Genomic DNA, 17,404 nt, shown 5'->3' on the forward strand with positions numbered 1-17,404 from the left:
TGGGATGTATGAGTCGTATCCGGATGCAATCCATTGGCTGGCCATCGCTGAAAATGAAAGTGCAAACTCAATTGGGACCATAGTTCTCCTTTTGACCGTTTAACAAGAAGCTAACCATGCCCCGCGGTCCTCGCCACCACCTCAAGCGCATGAGCGCCCCCAAGCACTGGATGCTCGGCAAGCTCGATGGCATCTGGGCGCCCCGCCCGTCGTCGGGCCCCCACAAGCTCCGTGAGTGCTTGCCCCTGATCATCATCATCCGCAACCGCCTCAAGTACGCCTTGACCAAGCAGGAAGTCACGATGATCTGCATGCAGAAGCTCGTCAAGGTTGACGGCAAGACGCGTGTCGACCCCAACTTCCCGGCTGGCTTCATGGACGTCGTCGAGATCACCAAGTCGGGCGATGTGTTCCGCCTCCTCTACGACACCAAGGGCCGCTTCGTCCTCCACCGCATCAACGAGGAGGAGAAGAAGTACAAGCTCGCCAAGGTCACGCGCCAGGAGTTCACGGCCAAGCAGATCCCGTACGTCGCCACCAGCGACGGCCGCACGATCCGCTACGCCGACCCGCTCATCAAGGTCAACGACACGGTCAAGATCGACATCGAGACGGGCAAGGTCGTCGACTTCATCAAGTTCGAGACGGGCGCCATGGTCATGATCACGCGCGGCCGCAACGCTGGCCGTGTCGGTATCCTCCACCACATCGAAAGGTATGAACACACCCGTTGACTCTACGAGCTGGGTGTGATGGTACTCCCATTGCAACACACACGCCTCTCCTCGCCATACCTCATGGCCTCGCCCTCGACAGCAGAGACTCATGACGCTCCTTGTATAGACACGCGGGTTCGTTCAACATTGCCCACATCAAGGACACGACCGGTGCCGAGTTCGCCACGCGCCAGGGCAACGTCTTCGCTGTCGGCAAGGACGGCCGCCCGTGGGTCTCGCTCCCCAAGGGCAAGGGCGTCAAGCTCTCGATCCTTGAGGAACGCAGCTTGCGTGAGCAGAAGGCCGCCGCCAAGCACTAAGCAATTAGTGCCGGCGTGCGCCATGCATTATGGCCTCCAATAATGCATAATAAAGGAGAACAAGGTTATAGCCAACGACTATTCTGTTCATTAGACTCGACTGGCCTTGGTGAGGACGCTACACTCTACAGTCGATCGCTGTGATCATAGGAGCTGGCATGCATGATTTCAAAAGGGAAAGATTTGGCCGCAGTTGGAGATGAGCACGGCTTGCTTGGGCTGGCCGCTCTCGGTGGCTGTGAGCTGCTGGAGCAGCCCGAGCGTCTCAAAGCTCCGCTCGCCAATGAGGCTGCCGACAACGACGTTCTTGTTGTCGAGCCATGGCGCCTACAGGAAGCTTGCTTGGCTTGGTCGCAACTGTGTAGTCGTACAGAGGCAAAGAGGATGCTGAAGCGGGATCCGTTCGAGTCGGGGCCGGCGTTGACCATCGAGACCGTGCCAGGACCCACATGCTACGCACGATTCGTGGTCGCACACATGGTCGATGGCCGCTCTATCGCTGTCGTACCCGCAAGAGAAAATTCTCATCTTCAAAGAGGCGCGTAGGGTATATGGACGTGCCGCCGTTGCCATCAATGTCGCCGGCCTGGAGGTGCGAGTCGAGGACGATGCGGCCAATGGGTCTAGAGCATCATGATCGTTGCTACGAAGAGGGTACGCGTCGTACGTGCCAAGGTAGTGCAAGGCGCGGCCACGTGCGTCCTTGCAGTCGCCCGTGCAGAGCGCGCGAAAGTTCTCAGCTGCCTTGGGCACCACGTCAGCGCGAACCTACGACTCGAAATGTGCAAAGTCGCGCCACATCGCGAGGGCACCTCGATGAGCATGCGCCCAATGAACTGCTTGGCGACGGTGATGTCGAGGAAGACGACGGGGTTCTCGCGCCGACTGCCCTTGGCTTTGGGCATACCACGATGTTGATAGCTGGTGAAACTGCCGTCGACGACGTGGCGGCAGCGCTGTGCAAGGCGAGGAGGACCACGAAGTAGCTTCTCTTCAAGATCGTACAACTAGCCAACGTCTTCCAGAGAGCGCCGGTCAATGCTGGAGCGGCGTTGCCACCCGTGGTGCATGCACACGACACGTCGACGGCATGCTCGACAAGAAAAGACCGTAGATCTTGCAAGCGGCAAACGTGGCGGAAGGGTAGCCCACCACTGCTCCCATCAATCTATGTGCGCTCGGTTCAATGTCAAGCCGCCTTCCTCCGACTACTTAGGTACGTGTGAGCGTACATTTACGAGGATGCGATGTGACGGAGCGCTGCAACTGAGGAAGTGGAGAATAGCAACAGACTGGTGACTCACACGAGTGGAAATAACGCCGAAACAGGTCGATTTGGTGGTTTAAAGTGCTACGCTACTGGAGGTTGGATGTATCAGTTTGCAGTTAAAAAGTGTAATTTTTGTTCTTCACCGAGAATCTCAGGGGATTGACAGAAATTGGTTTCTCCTCATCTACATCCACGACTCCTAAGTCTACGAAATATCTAGATACTGGAAACAGATCAGAGAGGTAAAGCGAATCTCGAGTATCGGCATCCTTCCGAAGAAGTAAGTTGACCGTCGTGAAACGTAGAGTTGAGTTCATCACTCTGTTCCGACTACACTATATCACTAGCTACTTGCTCGATGGCTGGCAAATTCCAAACTGAGCTAACTGTTGCACATGGCGTCACCATCGAAAATTGACTGGCGGAGACACCCCGCGTTTTCATTGGCTAAAATTCCGGAATTTCGGTTTTTGGCGCCAACGGTTGTCGAAGGAGTCTCCGCGACGACTACACTTGTGGTTCCACGAGGCCAACCGTTCGTAGGACCACGCGATGCTGCTGCTGCGATAGCTAACAGTTCTACTACATAGCTGTACTATCAAGCTAACCGTGTATTTTTATGATTGGAGATGCACGCAGCACAGCAGCCAGAAGCGCTTTGGTATCTCCTTGTAGAAAGTGCAGAGGACGAGTTCAAAATGGCAAAGCTCGACCTGGCAGGACCGTGATGCGTCGAGAGAGGTCCAAGCAACTACAAGGAACGGCACTGCGATCGTCCCCTTGGAGTAGCAACGCCAGGCGCCTTTGCATTAGCTAAGGTGTCAAGCCAACGAAGCAAGAGAAATGGCGCCCTCGCAAGTCGTTGCGATATAAGAATAGCCAAGGAGCTACCCAGCATTAGCCGCTCTACACCAGGCAGACGCATGACGGAGCCGGCGAGAAAGTCCAAGGTCAAGAAGAGCGTACGCTGCAAGCTCCGAGTCGCTCGCTATAGCCGTTCGCGCTTCTTCTCGTAGGCCAACCACGTGTACATCACAGAGCGCACGCGCGTACGACTGCCCTTCGTCCTTGCCGCCTTGTCGCTTCACTCGTATTAGTACTACAAGACGGACGTGCCGACCGTCGACGTGCTCGTGGAAGCCGCCAAGCTGCAGCGCAAGCTCGACCACGCCCGCGAGCTTGGCAAGGACCCGCGTACACTCAACTTCATTCGACCTCGTGCATACCATTTCATCCTATCGCAAATGTAGACAACACGGAGGCGTGGAAGCTCGAGGCGCAAGCGCTCACGCAGCTCGGGCAGCTGGAGAAGTGGCAAGGCCGCGACGCCGCCGGCGATGCGTACAAAGCAGATCGGTCTCATGTATATTGATGCAGAAATACATATGCGTAGCTTCATGACGCAAGCCGCGCGCGTCTGCCGAATGAACACGTTCAATAAGCGGCTCTAAGACACCACATTCTTGTTCGTCTTGGCGCGCACGAGCGACTCGATGGTCGTCACGAGGCTGCCCACGCGTTGCACCTACACACTCACGTCGTAGAGTCCATGCGGGAGCTACGCTTGTACCTTGGCGTCGAGGTCGTCGAGGACGGCACTGCGCTTGGCGTGCGCCGCGACAAGCAGCGGCACCACCGACTCCCCCTTCCACTCGCGCACTAGTTGAAGTCCCATCGTCCCCGTAGGCTCAGTCTTTGTTCCAAGTGTACCTTTGCCGACAACATCGTCGCCGTCGGTAATCGCGCCGAGCCGGAGTTCGCGCACCTGGGATGCAAGACATCGTCTCCATACTCGAGACGACGACACGACCGATACCTTTTGCATGTACTTGAAGAGCGCGCGGTCCGCCGAGTGCGTCGCCTTGTTGGCTTTCTCGAGCTTGTGCCGGCGCCACGCGGCTTTGATGAGGTTCACGGCGGCGTCCAGTCGCGACTTCTGCCAGCGCTTGTAGCGCACAACGTACAGGACCCGCTCTTCGCCAAACGTGGTTTGGAGCGACCCCATGAAGAGCGACGTGAGCATTGAAATGACCTACTTGCGTGCATCAACGCCAGATCACGGAGGGCGTCGTACGATGGTGCCGCCAATGATGCCACCGAGGACCGTGAGGAAGCGGCCGCCGCGCGTGCGGGCGTAGTAATCCCCGTACCCGACGGTCGCCATCGTCACGACAATGAGCCACGAGGACGTCAGATCCGAGTCGAGCGCCGACGGGATGCTACGCTCCATGACCGAGACGCCCGCGGCCGTCGCGAGCCACGTCACGAGCGTGCAAAACACAAACGCAAACACTAGTCGCCGCTTCAAACCTCGGCAATACCACATTTCAAACGACTTTCGTACCAGGACGGTGGTGAAAGATCGCGCGAAAGTGCCAGAGCGGCGAGTCGGTGCTCACGTTGTGGAGCGACCCGAGGAAGTCGACGCGCTGGCCGTAAAACCCAGAGTGGTTCCGGACAAGGCGCACAATCCAGTAGAGCCGCACGAGCATGACGAGCCCGAGCGTCTCGACGGGGTACCGTAGGCGGTAGTAGCACCCGCCGTCGAGCCGGAGCATCTGACAACGACAAACGTTGCGTCTCGACACGATATATCGCAGCGTACCGGTAGCGTGCACGTCGACGCGTCGAATTGAAACTCGTCGAGCACGACAAAGCCCGTGATGAACGGCGGGACGATCCACAAATTCGCCATCAGCTCGGCCACGAGCGTCAACCGCGTCGCTGGGTGGCGCCACAAGGTCGCACACGCCGGCACTTGGTGCCGAAGCTTTGCGATTTGCAGCGTCAGCTGCGTGCGCGTCACGAGCTGCGACGCGAGCACGAGCGTCGAGACCAAGATGACCACACTGTACGTTTGGCCGGGTGCCGATAGCTACGCGAAGGCGTCCGCTTCCTGAAGAAGAGAGGTGCGCGTACCGCATTGCGAGGGTACGTGATGTGCCCAAAGACAACGTCCACTAGAGACACATGTGGTCCAGTTCCGCATCTTTGACTGCATGTACCTTCCCAGATCGAATGCAGCTGGAAGAGCATGAGGAGCAGTCCCAGCATCGCGAGCGTGATGCACACGCCGTCAACGTGCTTTCGAAGCGCGTAGAGGTGTTTGATGGACGCTAATTGACGCAGCGCTACGCAGCGACCATGTAATTTTTTCAACAAACAAGACGATCGCACCCTCGCTGGCGACCGCCGTGAGCGCCGAGCTCTGGAGCTGCGCGCTGTACGTCGTGGCTTTGACCCCTTGCATGTGCACGGCCACCGTGAAGCGGCTGTCTTCCGTCCACGCCTACAGAGCACAGAATCAACGACGCCCGTCAACGTCCGAACGACGTACGAGACGAAAGAAGAGGAAGAGCGCGATGAGCGTGATGTACAAGGCGGGCATTTGGTCAAAGACGGGCCAGCCAAAGTGGCGCCCGACAGTCGGCTCGGTCGAGAGCCCTATCTCAACGCATATGCCGACGTCGAAAACGCGTATCCCAGTAGATACCCGTGGCGTTGATGGGGAGCGTATAGCAGAGCGCACCACATGCACGCGCAGCAAGCCACGTTGCGTTGGTGATGGAGAGGATCCGGTGCGTCGACGGGTCCGTCACTTGGCCGTACGACGCAGGCTCGTAGTTGAGCTGCTGGCCAAAGACCCACATGTCCAGCGGTAGCATCCAGAGCTACTCCAGCGGATGAGACGAAGCGCATCTTGTTGTCGTACCGTGAGCGAGGCGACGAGCCACTTGCCCGTGAGCACGACGCGGCGGCGTCCCACGCGCAGCGCTAGGCACTCGGTCTTTAGCCCCGGGAGGTAAATGCCGCGGACGGTCGCCAGCGTCGGGAAATCCCAGTCTTGTACGAGCACCTGGCATCGGCAACGTAGTCGCGACAGACTACGAAAGCGGACGTACCACAAGGTGGAGAACAACCACGAGACCGCTAAGGAACGCCCGCCACGAGTCGTGCAAAAGGTGATCGGGCGACCGGCCAAAGAGCGCTTGGCACCAAGTCGAGAAGGCAGGCAGGCCCAGCACCGCAAAGACGATGGCGCCGACAATGTACAGCCAGAAGAAGAAGATGCGGCACGCGTGGTGGCGCCACACGTGCGTGCGCAGCGCGAGCATCCAGCCGCCATACACTGCCTACCATACAATACTATTAATCTATCAACGAGGTAGAGAGGAAGCGGCGTACATCGCAGCGGGTCGAGTCTTGGAGCATCGTGTCGAGCACGGCAAAGAGAACGAGCGCGTTGAAGACGAGCGAGATGCCCCGGACCGCGGGGTACAGCTCAACGTACGAGACGTCGACGACGCCCGTGACCTACATCGTCCGTGACATCCTCGTCTTCTGCTTGGACACAGGCATCATACAGCGAGCGTCGAGGGCACAAAGCAGTTGTAGATGGAGGCAGCGACGACCATGACGAGCGGGGTGACGACGAGCATGACCGCCCACGAACCCTGCGACGACGACCCGATGTGCACCTCGTGGCGGAAAGCCTTGCCATCGTTCGCAGTGCCCGACACTAGGATGCGTTGGCGACGACGTATAAGCAGCGACGGAGCGTACCACTGCGATAGGTAGCAGGCTGGAGGGTCCCGTCCGCCGCCTTGGTCTCGACGGACCTGCTTCGCATGATGAAAGGTTCAAGGACCACTGTACACGCACCGAAAGCTCGCATGGCCGGCGGAAAACATAGTCCAGGACTCATGGAGCGCTGGGAAGACGGCAAGTCGAGCCAAGACGGCGCCGAGCACGAGCGAGACCATGGCAGCAATCACGCGCGCCGCCTAATGCGTCGCATGAGCGTTTGCATCTCGGTTGCACGTACGTTGGTGCTGCTTGTATCGTCTTGCAGCGTCGAGCGGCAAAGGAAGTTGAACGCGGTGCCATACAGCGGAATGTAGGCCGCCGCATGCGAGAGGCCGACCGGGTTGGTCTGGTGCACGATGACGTTGAGCACGAGGAGCAGGAGCGCAGCGAGGACGCGCATGTAGGGCTGGCGCAGCGAGCTTCCCGTTCGCGTCTCCTGGCGCTCGACGTACGTCGTCTTGCCCCGGCGCCGGACGACCCACGGGTCGACGGTCCAGAACCCCATTTTCCTCGCGACTGATGGAAAAATAGATTCCTTTGGCTATTTATTTTATGCGCACAATCAATACAGCATACATATACACTGTGAACCATGCGAAAATAAAATAAACCGACAAATGACAACCGCCCGCATAACCGATTGTGATGGAGACCGACGAGGACGCGCTCTTCCTCCTTGAACTCATCGTCGACAGCCTGAGCTTGGAAGGACTTGCTTGCTCTGCTGACCAAGCGCTCTCGATCGGCTTCCAGCTGCTTGCGTTCGACGTTGTCCTGCTGCATGACGTCCATCTCAAGGCTACCGAGCAGGCATGTCTTGTCCAGAAGGGCAAGTCGTGCATGTTCCGCATGCCCATGGACCGTTTCGTGGACGACGTCGCTGCGACGCCGCTCGCTCTCATGGTATTGAAGACCTCCAATACGACCTCAATGCAGCTCCTCGCGTTCACGTGCATCGACTTGCCGATGGTTTGTCGTCGTCGAAGGATGAACGACGGTCTCATGACACATAGCACAGCCGAGCCGCCACGCGCGCTCGGAACGCGCCGAGTGGGTGCACCTACAGCGTCAATGGGAGCTCCTCAACCACGCAGGCGACGTCGTGGGCTCCATTGGCGGCGGCGTCGTGCTGACGTGTCACGGACGAGCGCTGCTGGCGCACTTGCCGCCGTCGTTTGCTGCGACCATCGACACCATGGCCCCTGTCCTCGTGGCCCCCTCGCCAGAGAGCAAGCCAGATACCACTGGTGCCACGTGCTGCACAAAGACTGTCGCCACCGACGCCACCGATGCGCCCGTGGTGGAGACCTCCGAGCTTGCCATCCAATGCAACTTGGCACTCGAATCGGCCATCTCGCCAGTGGTGCTCGAGGTAAGATCCTAGCGCGGTAGGGTCACGCGTGCACCAATGTACTTGTAGTCGACGCCGTCGCCAGCAAAGCCCGCGAGCGACGCCATAGCTGAACTTCTGGAGCGACCACCATCGCCAGCGCTAATTGCTTCTATCAGCGATAGCATTCCTGGGCTCTTCGAGTCGCTAGCCCCACCGGCGCTCCTCTACCATTGCCCGCGACGCTCGAAGGAGGCGAGCGAGGATGCTGCGTGGGGCGACATGCACATTGGACCGGCGGACGATGGAGCACCGCAGCTGCGCTTCACCAAGCCAAGTCGCAACGACGAGCGGTTTGGCTGGTCCGACTAGTTGCGCCATGGGCCGACGTCCATCGTCTCGATCGTGGCACGTCGAGCGTCGTCGGAAGCGACCGAGGCCCTGCGAGTCGCCTCTCCTGCGGCCAGCAAACAAGCGTTGAACACGTATCCAAGGTGCTCGAATCTTCCATACACCGGCACACGCCACGTTCTTTAAATATATCTCCCACCACTGTAAACCATCACTTGGTCATTGTATGTACTTTTATAAAGTCTGTGAAATGCAAGAGGACCCCGGGGTACACGTCCGGAAACGTATCCGGACGCTCCTGGCGCCGAAGGTCCCGAACGCCATTTTGCAATCGTCTACCATGCGCTCGATCTTTGCTGCGCTCGCCGCGATGGCGGTAACGGCCGTCATGGCCTCGGACGTCGTCGTGCTCACGCCCGAGAACTTTGACGACGTCGTCGATGGCTCCAAGAACGTATTGGTCGAGTTTTACGCGCCGTGGTGCGGCCACTGCAAGCAGCTCGCGCCGACGTGGGAAACGGTCGCAACGTCCTTCAAGAACGTCGATGACGTCGTTGTCGCCAAGGTCGACGCCGACGAGCACCGCGACTTGGGCGAGAAGTTTGAAGTCACGGGCTTCCCGACGCTCAAGTTCTGGAACAAGGGTGCCAAGTACCCGGACACGTACACGAGCGGTCGTGGCGAAGACGACTTGGTATGACCTCGATCGCCGATCCCATGGAGGCTCATCGCCATGACTATTGTAGGTAGCCTTCTTGAACGAAAAGGCCGGCACGAACGTCCGCGTCGCCAAGCCCGTCTCGCACGTCGCCGCGTTGACCGAATCGGACTTTGGTATGTTGCGCTCTCAGTCGGGTTTGCCTCGCTCATGCGAAGCTCGATAGCGTCGATTGCGCAGGACCCGACGAAGCATGTTTTGGTTGAATTCTACGCGCCGTGGTGCGGCCACTGCAAGCAGCTCACGCCGACGTGGGAGTCGCTCGCCAACATTTACGCCGGCGAGGAGAACGTGGTGATTGCCAAGGTCGACGCAACGGCCACGGGCGACCTCGCGTCCAAGTTTGGCGTCTCGGGCTACCCGACGATCAAGTACTTTGGCACGGGCGCGTCCGAGGCTGAGGACTATGGCTTTGGCCGTGAACTCCAGGAGTTCGTGGACTTTGTCAACGAGAAGGCTGGCACGCAGCGCACGCCCGAGGGCGGCTTGCTCCCGACGGCCGGCCGCGTCGAGGCCATCGATGTCGTTGTCGGCGCCGACGGCGGTGTCTCCAAGACGACGCTCGAGTCGGTCGAGAAGATCGTCGAGGGCCTCTCGGGCGACGAGCTCAAGCACGGCAACTTGTACGTCAAGGCCATCAAGAAGATCCTCGCCAAGGGCTCGGCGTACGTGACGAAGGAGATTGCCCGCCTCGAGACCATGCTCAAGGACGACAACGTGACGCCGCAGAAGAAGACGCTCTTCCTCCTCCGCAAGAACATCCTCGAGGCGCTCAAGGCCGAGGCGTAAGCGCCCTACGACAGTCGATGCGATAAACAATCGAATCCTGCCACCAACTCTGACGACTTGTAGTACAGAAAAAAAGTGCAATATGGGGTGGAGACGTATTGTACGAAGGCCTGGCTTGTCCACCATCGACGCAGAATGCCCCTTTGGCCGTCTCCAGCGATTCTTGGGTGCAAGAAGGGACTACTAGCAATGCAAAACGCCCGTACATAATGTGCGTCGGTGGCCGTGGGCTCCATCCGAGTGAATGGCTGCGTTCCGGCCGTCTAGTTGGGACAGTTCACTGTATATTGCAGTGGTGATTGCACCTTCGTTCAGCATGGTCAAGATGCAACGGATGACAACAGCATCAAAGTACGGGATCCATCTGAGCGACGAGCCCCAGTGTGCGAGGACGTGAACACCGATGCGAGGTCCTGTGCCTACCCGCTACGCTGGTGCCACCCATGAGCGTCAAACTACATTGTTGTGCGCAACTGCACGCAATAAGCTCGAAGATTGACAACTTCGATCTTTGATTCACCGCTCAATACTTTAATCAAGATAGAGCCAGATGGCTCGGCGCAGAGATCAAGTGAAAACGAGTTTTGGACCTGGTGTGACAGTGTGCTGTGGTGCTGTGCGTGGTGCTGTGCGTGGTGCTGTGCGTGGTTGTGGGGACGTTGAATCTTCAAGTGACCCAGCACGACCGATACTCCACATTACGCATGATCGCGTTGGGTCATTTTGGGTCGGTCGTTGTTGTCATTGTGCACGTCCCGTACCCACGATCCGAAAGATACTAGTAGAGCGCTTTCGTGTCGATGCCCTTGCGACGTAATTGGTAGACTCTTGGATCTCACACCTCGATATGCAAAAGGCCGTGACGACAGATGCAGTCTCCGCAGCGTGCCACGTCATATTGTCCTCCCACATGGGCGACCCACACTGGGGCTCACGACGAAGGTCCAGTGACGACGGTGCATGCGCTGTCACAGTGTGCAAACTCGCAGCCTCGATGGGGAGATGCCTCAGAAGCACCTCGTCCGGCCTTTGCTTCCTAGTGTTGCGGCTTCTCGTTCTCTTGTGACAGACGAATCCAAAGTACTGCGACCATTTGTCTGACCGTCTTCTCTACGCACAAGACCCGTCCATGCAGCTTTCAGCTCACGGAAAATGAGGCATTCCCGTCGTCCCATCCGACTTTGGCGCCCTCGCAACGCATGGAATTTTCCCGCCAGCAGCAAGTGGTCCCAACGACCAACATTCTCTCTGAACATCGAACCTCGGCGAATGGTTGCTACCGGTAAAAGGTGGCTACTCGGCTCCAGTGGCTGGATGAGCCGGCTGGACGCGGTGGGATCAATTTGGTTGGATCAGTTTCATCCAGATTCCTTCCTCGTGGATCAGTCGGGGTTGCGTAGTGTGTGGGGGTGTGGTACGGTCGCTATTTGCATTTCCGGGGCATCGCATACGACCTGCGTAGTCCTTTCAGCTGCAGTACCGAACCGCCTGGTGCGGCGGAGAAGTAGCCGGTGAAATCGAAAGAGCTGAGTCCAAGCCACCGATCTAGTTGTCGCTGGTCCTCACGCACGACCAGATAGACGACTCGGGCACTGCTCCATTAACTTTGGTGGTCCGTCGCGGGTTCGTCGTTCGATGAGCATGTCTCTGCCATATCACGGCAAGCTCAGAATCCCGCAAGCCGACAAGTTGGGTGGGAACGACTTGGCCTTTGTATGGCTAACCACGACCGACATTCTGCGTCTCGCTTCGTGATTGGCTGAAATCACGTGTCAAAGGTCGGAGCGGCCGCAGTTGACGATTTGCCAGCATGGACGCATCCACTGTGACGTACCTCTTCGGCGGCATCGTCCTCGCACTCGCCGGCGTCTGCATCGCCAACTGCATCTACATGCGCCGCCATCCTGAGGCCAGCGGCCTCGGCGAAGCGCTCCTCAACCGCAAGTACATGCGATGCTAGCACAACCAGGCGACGGCTCATGCCACTGTGTACCTAGCTTTCTCGAGTTCATGCCGGGCCTCAACCGCCGTGACGTCGAAGAGCTGTACGAACGACCATGGCCATGCGAGCGTATAGCAATGACGATGGTGTATAGGACGCTCGACATGGAACGCTGGGAGTGCTCAGTATGCGCCTTTATGAACCTCGTGACCAAGCCGATCTGCAGCCTCTGCAGCACCCACCGAGGTATTGCCTCATGATGCCAAGTTGACGCATGCGTTTTCATGGCATACCATAGATTACCGCCTCATTGAGTTCTACTCGGACACGGTGCCGGCGCGCGAGCCCGAGAAGCCGTCGCGCTCGATGAGCCAACGCGCGTCCAAGTCGTTGCAGCGACAAACGTCCAAGTCATTCCAGCGGCTCTCGTCATTTTTCCAAAAAGTCATTTTACCAGAGGACTTGAACCCGCGCCAGCGAAGCGCTCGGTACTTGGCTTGGATCTCAACAGGGTCCAACTGTCTCTGGTTGTAGCATGCGCAAGCAGTGGACGCGGCAACTGGATTCCAAGGGCAACGTCGTCTGGGCGCGTCATTTCCTCGACACGGAAGAATGCCCCGCGTCCTTTGTGATCCAAACGGTTTGCCTGCTCTACATGACGTTAAGACGTCCTATGACGTCATTTGTAGGGTCCCATCCGCCACGAAGTCGGCGAGTCCAATGGTCCGGACGTCTCGGTGACAGTCATCATCCACGACTCGACGACGCTCGCGTCAGCCGAGACACCGGGCTTGGACGCGATCAAAACCATTGCCTGGATGCCCATCGAGGGCATCAATGCGGCGACAACTGTCACCGGTCTCCGTCTCTTGTCGTCAACCTGGTCGTCGCTGCTGCCGATTTCTCGTCTTCCGTTTTCGCTCAAATATGCGTGGTTTCTGCACCAAGTGTCGGACCTCATCGTGCCCTACGCCGACTTGTGCGTCCCGTCGATATCCCGCGGCGTCTCACGTCGCTGCGTAGACATATTCAAACCAAAGTCCAGCGCGCCCGTGTCTTTGAGGAGGCGCTCGAGAACCTCTTGGGCATCAGGGGCCAAGGGCTCTGCGCGATCATTCGCTACAACTTTGTCGGCGAGTCGGGCTTGGACGCCGGCGCGATCCAGCGCGAGTGGTATACGCTCGTGGCCCACGCGCTCTTGCACGAAGAGTCAGGACTCTTTACTATTTCCAACCGCGACGACAACTCGTACTTCATCAACCCCAACTCGGCCCACGACACGCGTCATCTGTGCGACCTGTCAACTTCTCGTTGTGAGAGACTGACGGTGCGTAGGGACGTGCAACTCGAGCACCTCGAGCTCTTCCGCGCGGCCGGTCGCTTCATCGGACGCGCGCTCCTGGACGGCCAAGTGCTGCCAATTCAGCTCAGCCCCGTTCTCTTCAAAGGTACTTTGCCGTTTGATACCGTGATATGTGCATGACAGCACCAATGTCTAGCGCTTTTGGGTGTTCCCATGACACTCGATGACATTGAGAGCCTCGACAAGACCACGTATACGAGGTATGGCACCATCACTAAGACCGCCTCGTATGTGGTGGTGTAGCTTGCAGTACATTGTGCAAAATGAGCACGTGGAAGACTTGGCGCTGACGTTCTCGGTGACGCAGTGCTATGGCGACCGCATGCTCGAAGTCGATTTGGTCGAGAACGGACACGACTTGGCCGTGACGGACGCCAATAAGCACGAGTACATTGCGCTCATGGTACGTTGATTGGCATTGTGTATACGAAGACAAGCGCGTCGGTAGGTCCGACACTTGCTCTTTGGCCGCGTCGAAACGCAGCTGCTGGCGCTCATCGAAGGCGTCTACGACGTCCTGCCCCCCGAGCTGCTTACGGCCTTTGACCACAAGGAGCTCGAGCTCATTCTCTGCGGTCTCCACGAAATCGATTTGGCCGACTGGCAGGCCAACACGGTCACATCGTCCAATCTCGACAACACGCCGGTTCTCGAGGTACAGTCGTTTTGCGTGGATGCCGGCGTGTCTCATACACTCGTTCTCTAGTGGTTCTGGAACATTGTGGCAAGCCTGCCCCAAGAAGACCAAGCCAAGCTCTTGCAGTATGCAACGGGCGCGTCGCGCGTGCCGGTCCAGGGCTTCAAGGGCTTGACGAGCTACGACGGCAAGATCTGCTACTTCACACTGAAAGGCGTCGCGTACAAGCAAGGCGTCTACCCGGTCGCGCACGCATGCTACAACCGCATCGACCTGCCGCTGTATCCAAGCGAAGAGCTTCTTGAAGACGCGCTCAAGACGCTCCTCCTCTCGGACCCGACGGGCTTCAACATCGAGTAGTCACATTCTCTCTGTATTTAAATGGTCTCAACGTGATGGGACATTGGTGTACATGCGGCGTCAGGATTCGAGTGGTCTCGCTTTGCATGTCTTCTGTGACCAATCTGTGTTCTCGCTCTGTGTGCAATCGTTCAAGTCCAACCGCAGTGTCGTCACGACAGCAGAAGGCTGCTCCAGTCATGTGGCGTCACGCACTCCAAGCTTATTATGCAACTGTTCGACAACGACAACCAGGCAGCATGCCGGTACCGTCCTCGACTGCGCTGTTGATGCAGAGCAAGCTATGCATACGCTCTACGTCTATCGAGATCGATGCGCGCCAGAGCTGTCGTCCAGCAGTACGGTATCTGTCCCAACGGTGCGTTTAGGGCTAGGGTAGGGTTCGGGTTCTATGCTCGGACGTTCTCTTGCTCAGAGGAGTCTGCGAGACGATTCGTGGACCATTGTGCTGGCATCAATAACAATCACTACACTAACTATACTATTGGTCAGCGCGATATTGGTATACTATTTACAAGAGAATTTGCTTGACTATCTTGTACTATATCGTTAGGAACTAGGCGGTGTTGACGGGCGTTTGAACGACGGCCTCGCGCATGGCGTTGCGAAACTTCTCGTTGCGGCGGAGTACCCAAAGGCGTGCGCAGAGGAGCAGCAAGATGAAAACGAGAGCGCCCGCGGTAATCGCAATCGCCAATTCGTAGTGATGCGCGACCGTCATGAGCGTGCGACCAAAGCACGCGTCGTACGACGGGTTCAAATACGTCCTTTCATAGATCGGGATCGAAAAGGACGGGCAGATGTTGCCCCCGGTCTTGATCTTGTACTCGGCACAGTCGGCGGTGGCGACGCAGTAGGCGCCTGTGGGCTTGGGTACGTCCATGGGGCACGTGGCATGAATCCAGCTCTGAAGTGCATTGGACTTGGTCGTAATGTTGGAGAGCGTGGCGCAGCCTCGGCAGAGATCGTAGAGATCTCTTTTGATGGCGGCCGCGCGCTGAATGGCCACCGAGTCGTTTATCGACACATTGTACACTGGATTCATCGGGTCGACGGCGGCGCAGAAGCTGTCGAGGGTCGTCGTTGCCGTCACCGTGACGTTGAATAAGGTCGTCGGGAGCGTCGAGAGGGTGCGGGCAATCTCGGCCGTCGCGTTCGGGTCGGGCCACATGCCCGGGTACAAGATGGTTTGCGTGAGAGGAAAGGCGCTACAGAAGCGGTGGCCTTCGCTCGCGCAGTACGCGTCCGCAAAAGCTCGCGCGGCCTTGAATGGGTACTGTCGGCTGTCGGAGTAGGACAGTGGATGCGACGGCACTTTGGACCTGTAGCCACTGAGTGAGTCACTGTAATTGAACTGGCGCGACGTGCCCGAGGCAAAGAACGCCTCCATGCGATGCTGGTACGTCGTGAGTGCGGGTGCGGCCTCGATCGCTCTCATCGTGAGAGGAATGGCGCTGACGGCGTAGCCCAAGAGCACACTGCAGCAAGCCACATTGGCAAAGAGAAAGAAGAGGCACGTCGAGTGCGACGGGTCGCCCCGCGTCCAAACGATATGCACGAGACCGAGGGCGGCAAAGCCTGTGGTGAAGATGTTCGTCACGACCATGGCGTCATGGGGCAGCGCGACGAGCTCAGCGTACATGGAGGCAGCGAGGGCGGCGATGATGGCGCCGAAGGCAACGACCGCAACAAAGGCGATGGCGACAGCGATTGTCGTGCGCGTCGGCTTGGGCATAGTATTGGGAAATGACTCAACTCTTGCTGACGTGTCCAGTGAGAAGGCTCGCCGGCCGGCATGCATTGGCCGGGATGTCCACCGCCTGTCTCTGTCTGACACGGACACTTTGTTGAATGGATTTAACGCGTTAAACTGACCAACCGGTTGTGCGGTGTTGCGGCAATGGAGATGACGCACACACAGAACGCCTCCGGTGAATACCTTGGGTGTCCCCAACCACCTAGGGCTGGCAGTCCTATCAGGTGCAATACGCTCTCCATCCGCCTTGAGCTCATGTACCAGCCATGTCTTGACAGTGTACGTTGTATTTCCACTCCTGGTACATGTACCCATAAGTTTGGGTGCTAGTAGTACAGTTTGCCGTCCACGAGAGACGACCGAATGTATGACGCAGGAGCAGTCGTTTGGGACCTCTGTGGAGCTGCAGGTTGTTGACACTCACGGATCTCTTTCGTAGTAAGCTTACGTGGCAGCATGCTATACCACGCTGGTGGTTGGCGACCTTGTGTCGACCAGCTGACGTCGCGTTGAAGCGCCACATTGAGAGGAATGGCGCTGATGGCGTAGCCTAAGAGCACGCTGCAGCATACCACATTGGCAAAAGCAAGAAGAGGCACAACGAGTGCGACGGGTCGCCACGCGTCCAAACTAGATGCACGAGGCCAACGACGGCAATGAAGATGGTGATATTGCTCGTCACGACCAACATCGCATTCGGCAGCGCGATGAGGTCAGCGTACATGGAGTCGGCGAGGGCGCAGGCGCCGAAGGCAGCGACCGCGACAATACGATGGCCACAGCGATCGTCGTGTGCGTCGGCTTGGGCATATTGGGAAATGACACCACGCTTCCTATTCTCGCTGTCGTTTGTCCAGTAAAGAAGGCTGGCCAACGTATTCATGGCATGTCACGGCCTCTCTGTGTCTGTAGGACATGGCGTTGAATGAATTTACCGCGTTCATCTGCAGAGCCGCTTGTCGCTGCGGCAAGAAGAAGAGTAATTTTGAGCTCTTGGGCAAGACCGACGCACTGAGCTCGTCTGAAGACGGGTCAAGAGACCTTCTCCAGACAAGCAACACGAGTCAGCGAAGCTTGGATGGAAGCCAAAAAGACAAGCTTTCGACTCTTGACACGCTTGACATCAGATTCAACCGACGACTTGATGTTTGCAGACGCGGTCTTGAAGTGCTCCGGGAGCGACGGCGCATTCGTGAGCGGACGTTTCGCAAGTTAGCGCGTCCACCAACCATGTTGGCAGTGACAACGTGTACACTCGGCGGTGC

General features: G+C 57.9%; 8 protein-coding genes across 8 annotated transcripts; 5 read left to right on the forward strand and 3 right to left on the reverse strand.

Moving 5' to 3' along the window:
* Positions 1-60: 60 nt before the first annotated feature.
* On the forward strand, positions 61-1,111 carry SDRG_05714 (40S ribosomal protein S4). The gene is made up of 2 exons (XM_008611444.1): positions 61-715; positions 844-1,111. Exons 1-2 carry the CDS (start codon positions 117-119, stop codon positions 1,034-1,036), a joined length of 792 nt encoding a protein of 263 aa, XP_008609666.1. The 5' UTR covers positions 61-116; the 3' UTR covers positions 1,037-1,111.
* On the reverse strand, positions 1,080-2,007 carry SDRG_05715 (hypothetical protein). The gene is made up of 5 exons (XM_008611445.1): positions 1,849-2,007; positions 1,704-1,804; positions 1,545-1,659; positions 1,408-1,488; positions 1,080-1,363 (listed from the first exon to the last, which is right to left on the reverse strand). Exons 1-5 carry the CDS (start codon positions 1,939-1,941, stop codon positions 1,205-1,207), a joined length of 549 nt encoding a protein of 182 aa, XP_008609667.1. The 5' UTR covers positions 1,942-2,007; the 3' UTR covers positions 1,080-1,204.
* Positions 2,008-3,133: 1,126 nt separating this feature from the next.
* SDRG_05716 (hypothetical protein) lies at positions 3,134-3,808 on the forward strand. Its single transcript, XM_008611446.1, has 5 exons — positions 3,134-3,268; positions 3,323-3,355; positions 3,404-3,500; positions 3,557-3,647; positions 3,700-3,808. The coding sequence occupies exons 1-5, from the start codon at positions 3,230-3,232 to the stop codon at positions 3,755-3,757; spliced, it is 318 nt and encodes a 105-aa protein (XP_008609668.1). The 5' UTR covers positions 3,134-3,229; the 3' UTR covers positions 3,758-3,808.
* On the reverse strand, positions 3,754-7,398 carry SDRG_05717 (hypothetical protein; the record flags this gene model as incomplete). The annotated part of the gene is made up of 19 exons (XM_008611447.1): positions 3,754-3,831; positions 3,877-3,965; positions 4,017-4,071; positions 4,123-4,338; positions 4,381-4,598; positions 4,651-4,864; positions 4,912-5,181; positions 5,226-5,266; positions 5,312-5,437; positions 5,484-5,595; positions 5,644-5,750; positions 5,800-5,977; positions 6,019-6,162; positions 6,209-6,439; positions 6,492-6,620; positions 6,671-6,825; positions 6,870-6,925; positions 6,969-7,090; positions 7,132-7,398. 19 exons carry the CDS (start codon positions 7,396-7,398, stop codon positions 3,754-3,756), a joined length of 2,808 nt encoding a protein of 935 aa, XP_008609669.1.
* Positions 7,399-7,538: 140 nt separating this feature from the next.
* SDRG_05718 (hypothetical protein) lies at positions 7,539-8,788 on the forward strand (the record flags this gene model as incomplete). The annotated part of the gene is made up of 3 exons (XM_008611448.1): positions 7,539-7,862; positions 7,912-8,265; positions 8,314-8,788. The coding sequence occupies 3 exons, from the start codon at positions 7,539-7,541 to the stop codon at positions 8,593-8,595; spliced, it is 960 nt and encodes a 319-aa protein (XP_008609670.1). The 3' UTR covers positions 8,596-8,788.
* Positions 8,789-8,906: 118 nt separating this feature from the next.
* SDRG_05719 (hypothetical protein) lies at positions 8,907-10,217 on the forward strand. The gene is made up of 3 exons (XM_008611449.1): positions 8,907-9,268; positions 9,321-9,408; positions 9,459-10,217. The coding sequence occupies exons 1-3, from the start codon at positions 8,915-8,917 to the stop codon at positions 10,079-10,081; spliced, it is 1,065 nt and encodes a 354-aa protein (XP_008609671.1). The 5' UTR covers positions 8,907-8,914; the 3' UTR covers positions 10,082-10,217.
* Positions 10,218-11,891: 1,674 nt separating this feature from the next.
* SDRG_05720 (hypothetical protein) lies at positions 11,892-14,383 on the forward strand (the record flags this gene model as incomplete). The annotated part of the gene is made up of 12 exons (XM_008611450.1): positions 11,892-12,025; positions 12,079-12,126; positions 12,178-12,269; positions 12,322-12,511; positions 12,558-12,663; positions 12,713-13,002; positions 13,047-13,313; positions 13,359-13,471; positions 13,523-13,586; positions 13,630-13,789; positions 13,835-14,041; positions 14,093-14,383. The coding sequence occupies 12 exons, from the start codon at positions 11,892-11,894 to the stop codon at positions 14,381-14,383; spliced, it is 1,962 nt and encodes a 653-aa protein (XP_008609672.1).
* Positions 14,384-14,865: 482 nt separating this feature from the next.
* On the reverse strand, positions 14,866-16,208 carry SDRG_05721 (hypothetical protein). Its single transcript, XM_008611451.1, has one exon. It carries the CDS (start codon positions 16,182-16,184, stop codon positions 14,940-14,942), a length of 1,245 nt encoding a protein of 414 aa, XP_008609673.1. The 5' UTR covers positions 16,185-16,208; the 3' UTR covers positions 14,866-14,939.
* Between the last annotated feature and the right edge of the window lie 1,196 nt (positions 16,209-17,404).

This window comes from Saprolegnia diclina (assembly GCF_000281045.1).
Source record: "Saprolegnia diclina VS20 unplaced genomic scaffold supercont1.15, whole genome shotgun sequence".
Taxonomy (NCBI): Eukaryota; Oomycota; class Saprolegniomycetes; order Saprolegniales; family Saprolegniaceae; genus Saprolegnia; species Saprolegnia diclina.

Excerpts from the sequence above, each read along its gene's own strand:
- SDRG_05721 (XM_008611451.1), bottom strand. The coding sequence starts at position 16,184 with ATGCATGCCGGCCGGCGAGCCTTCTCACTGGACACGTCAGCAAGAGTT.
- SDRG_05716 (XM_008611446.1), top strand. The coding sequence starts at position 3,230 with ATGACGGAGCCGGCGAGAAAGTCCAAGGTCAAGAAGAGC. Across the intron at positions 3,501-3,556 it reads CGAGCTTGGCAAGGACCCGC|ACAACACGGAGGCGTGGAAG; the intron begins GTACACTCAACT and ends TCGCAAATGTAG. Across the intron at positions 3,648-3,699 it reads CGCGACGCCGCCGGCGATGC|CTTCATGACGCAAGCCGCGC; the intron begins GTACAAAGCAGA and ends ACATATGCGTAG.
- SDRG_05715 (XM_008611445.1), bottom strand. The coding sequence starts at position 1,941 with ATGCCCAAAGCCAAGGGCAGTCGGCGCGAGAACCCCGTCGTCTTCCTC. Across the intron at positions 1,805-1,848 it reads TTGGGCGCATGCTCATCGAG|GTTCGCGCTGACGTGGTGCC; the intron begins GTGCCCTCGCGA and ends TTCGAGTCGTAG. Across the intron at positions 1,489-1,544 it reads ATGAGAATTTTCTCTTGCGG|CATGTGGGTCCTGGCACGGT; the intron begins GTACGACAGCGA and ends AATCGTGCGTAG.
- SDRG_05719 (XM_008611449.1), top strand. The coding sequence starts at position 8,915 with ATGCGCTCGATCTTTGCTGCGCTCGCCGCGATGGCGGTAACGGCCGTC. Across the intron at positions 9,269-9,320 it reads GTCGTGGCGAAGACGACTTG|GTAGCCTTCTTGAACGAAAA; the intron begins GTATGACCTCGA and ends TGACTATTGTAG. Across the intron at positions 9,409-9,458 it reads GTTGACCGAATCGGACTTTG|CGTCGATTGCGCAGGACCCG; the intron begins GTATGTTGCGCT and ends GAAGCTCGATAG.
- SDRG_05714 (XM_008611444.1), top strand. The coding sequence starts at position 117 with ATGCCCCGCGGTCCTCGCCACCACCTCAAGCGCATGAGCGCCCCCAAG. Across the intron at positions 716-843 it reads ATCCTCCACCACATCGAAAG|ACACGCGGGTTCGTTCAACA; the intron begins GTATGAACACAC and ends CTCCTTGTATAG.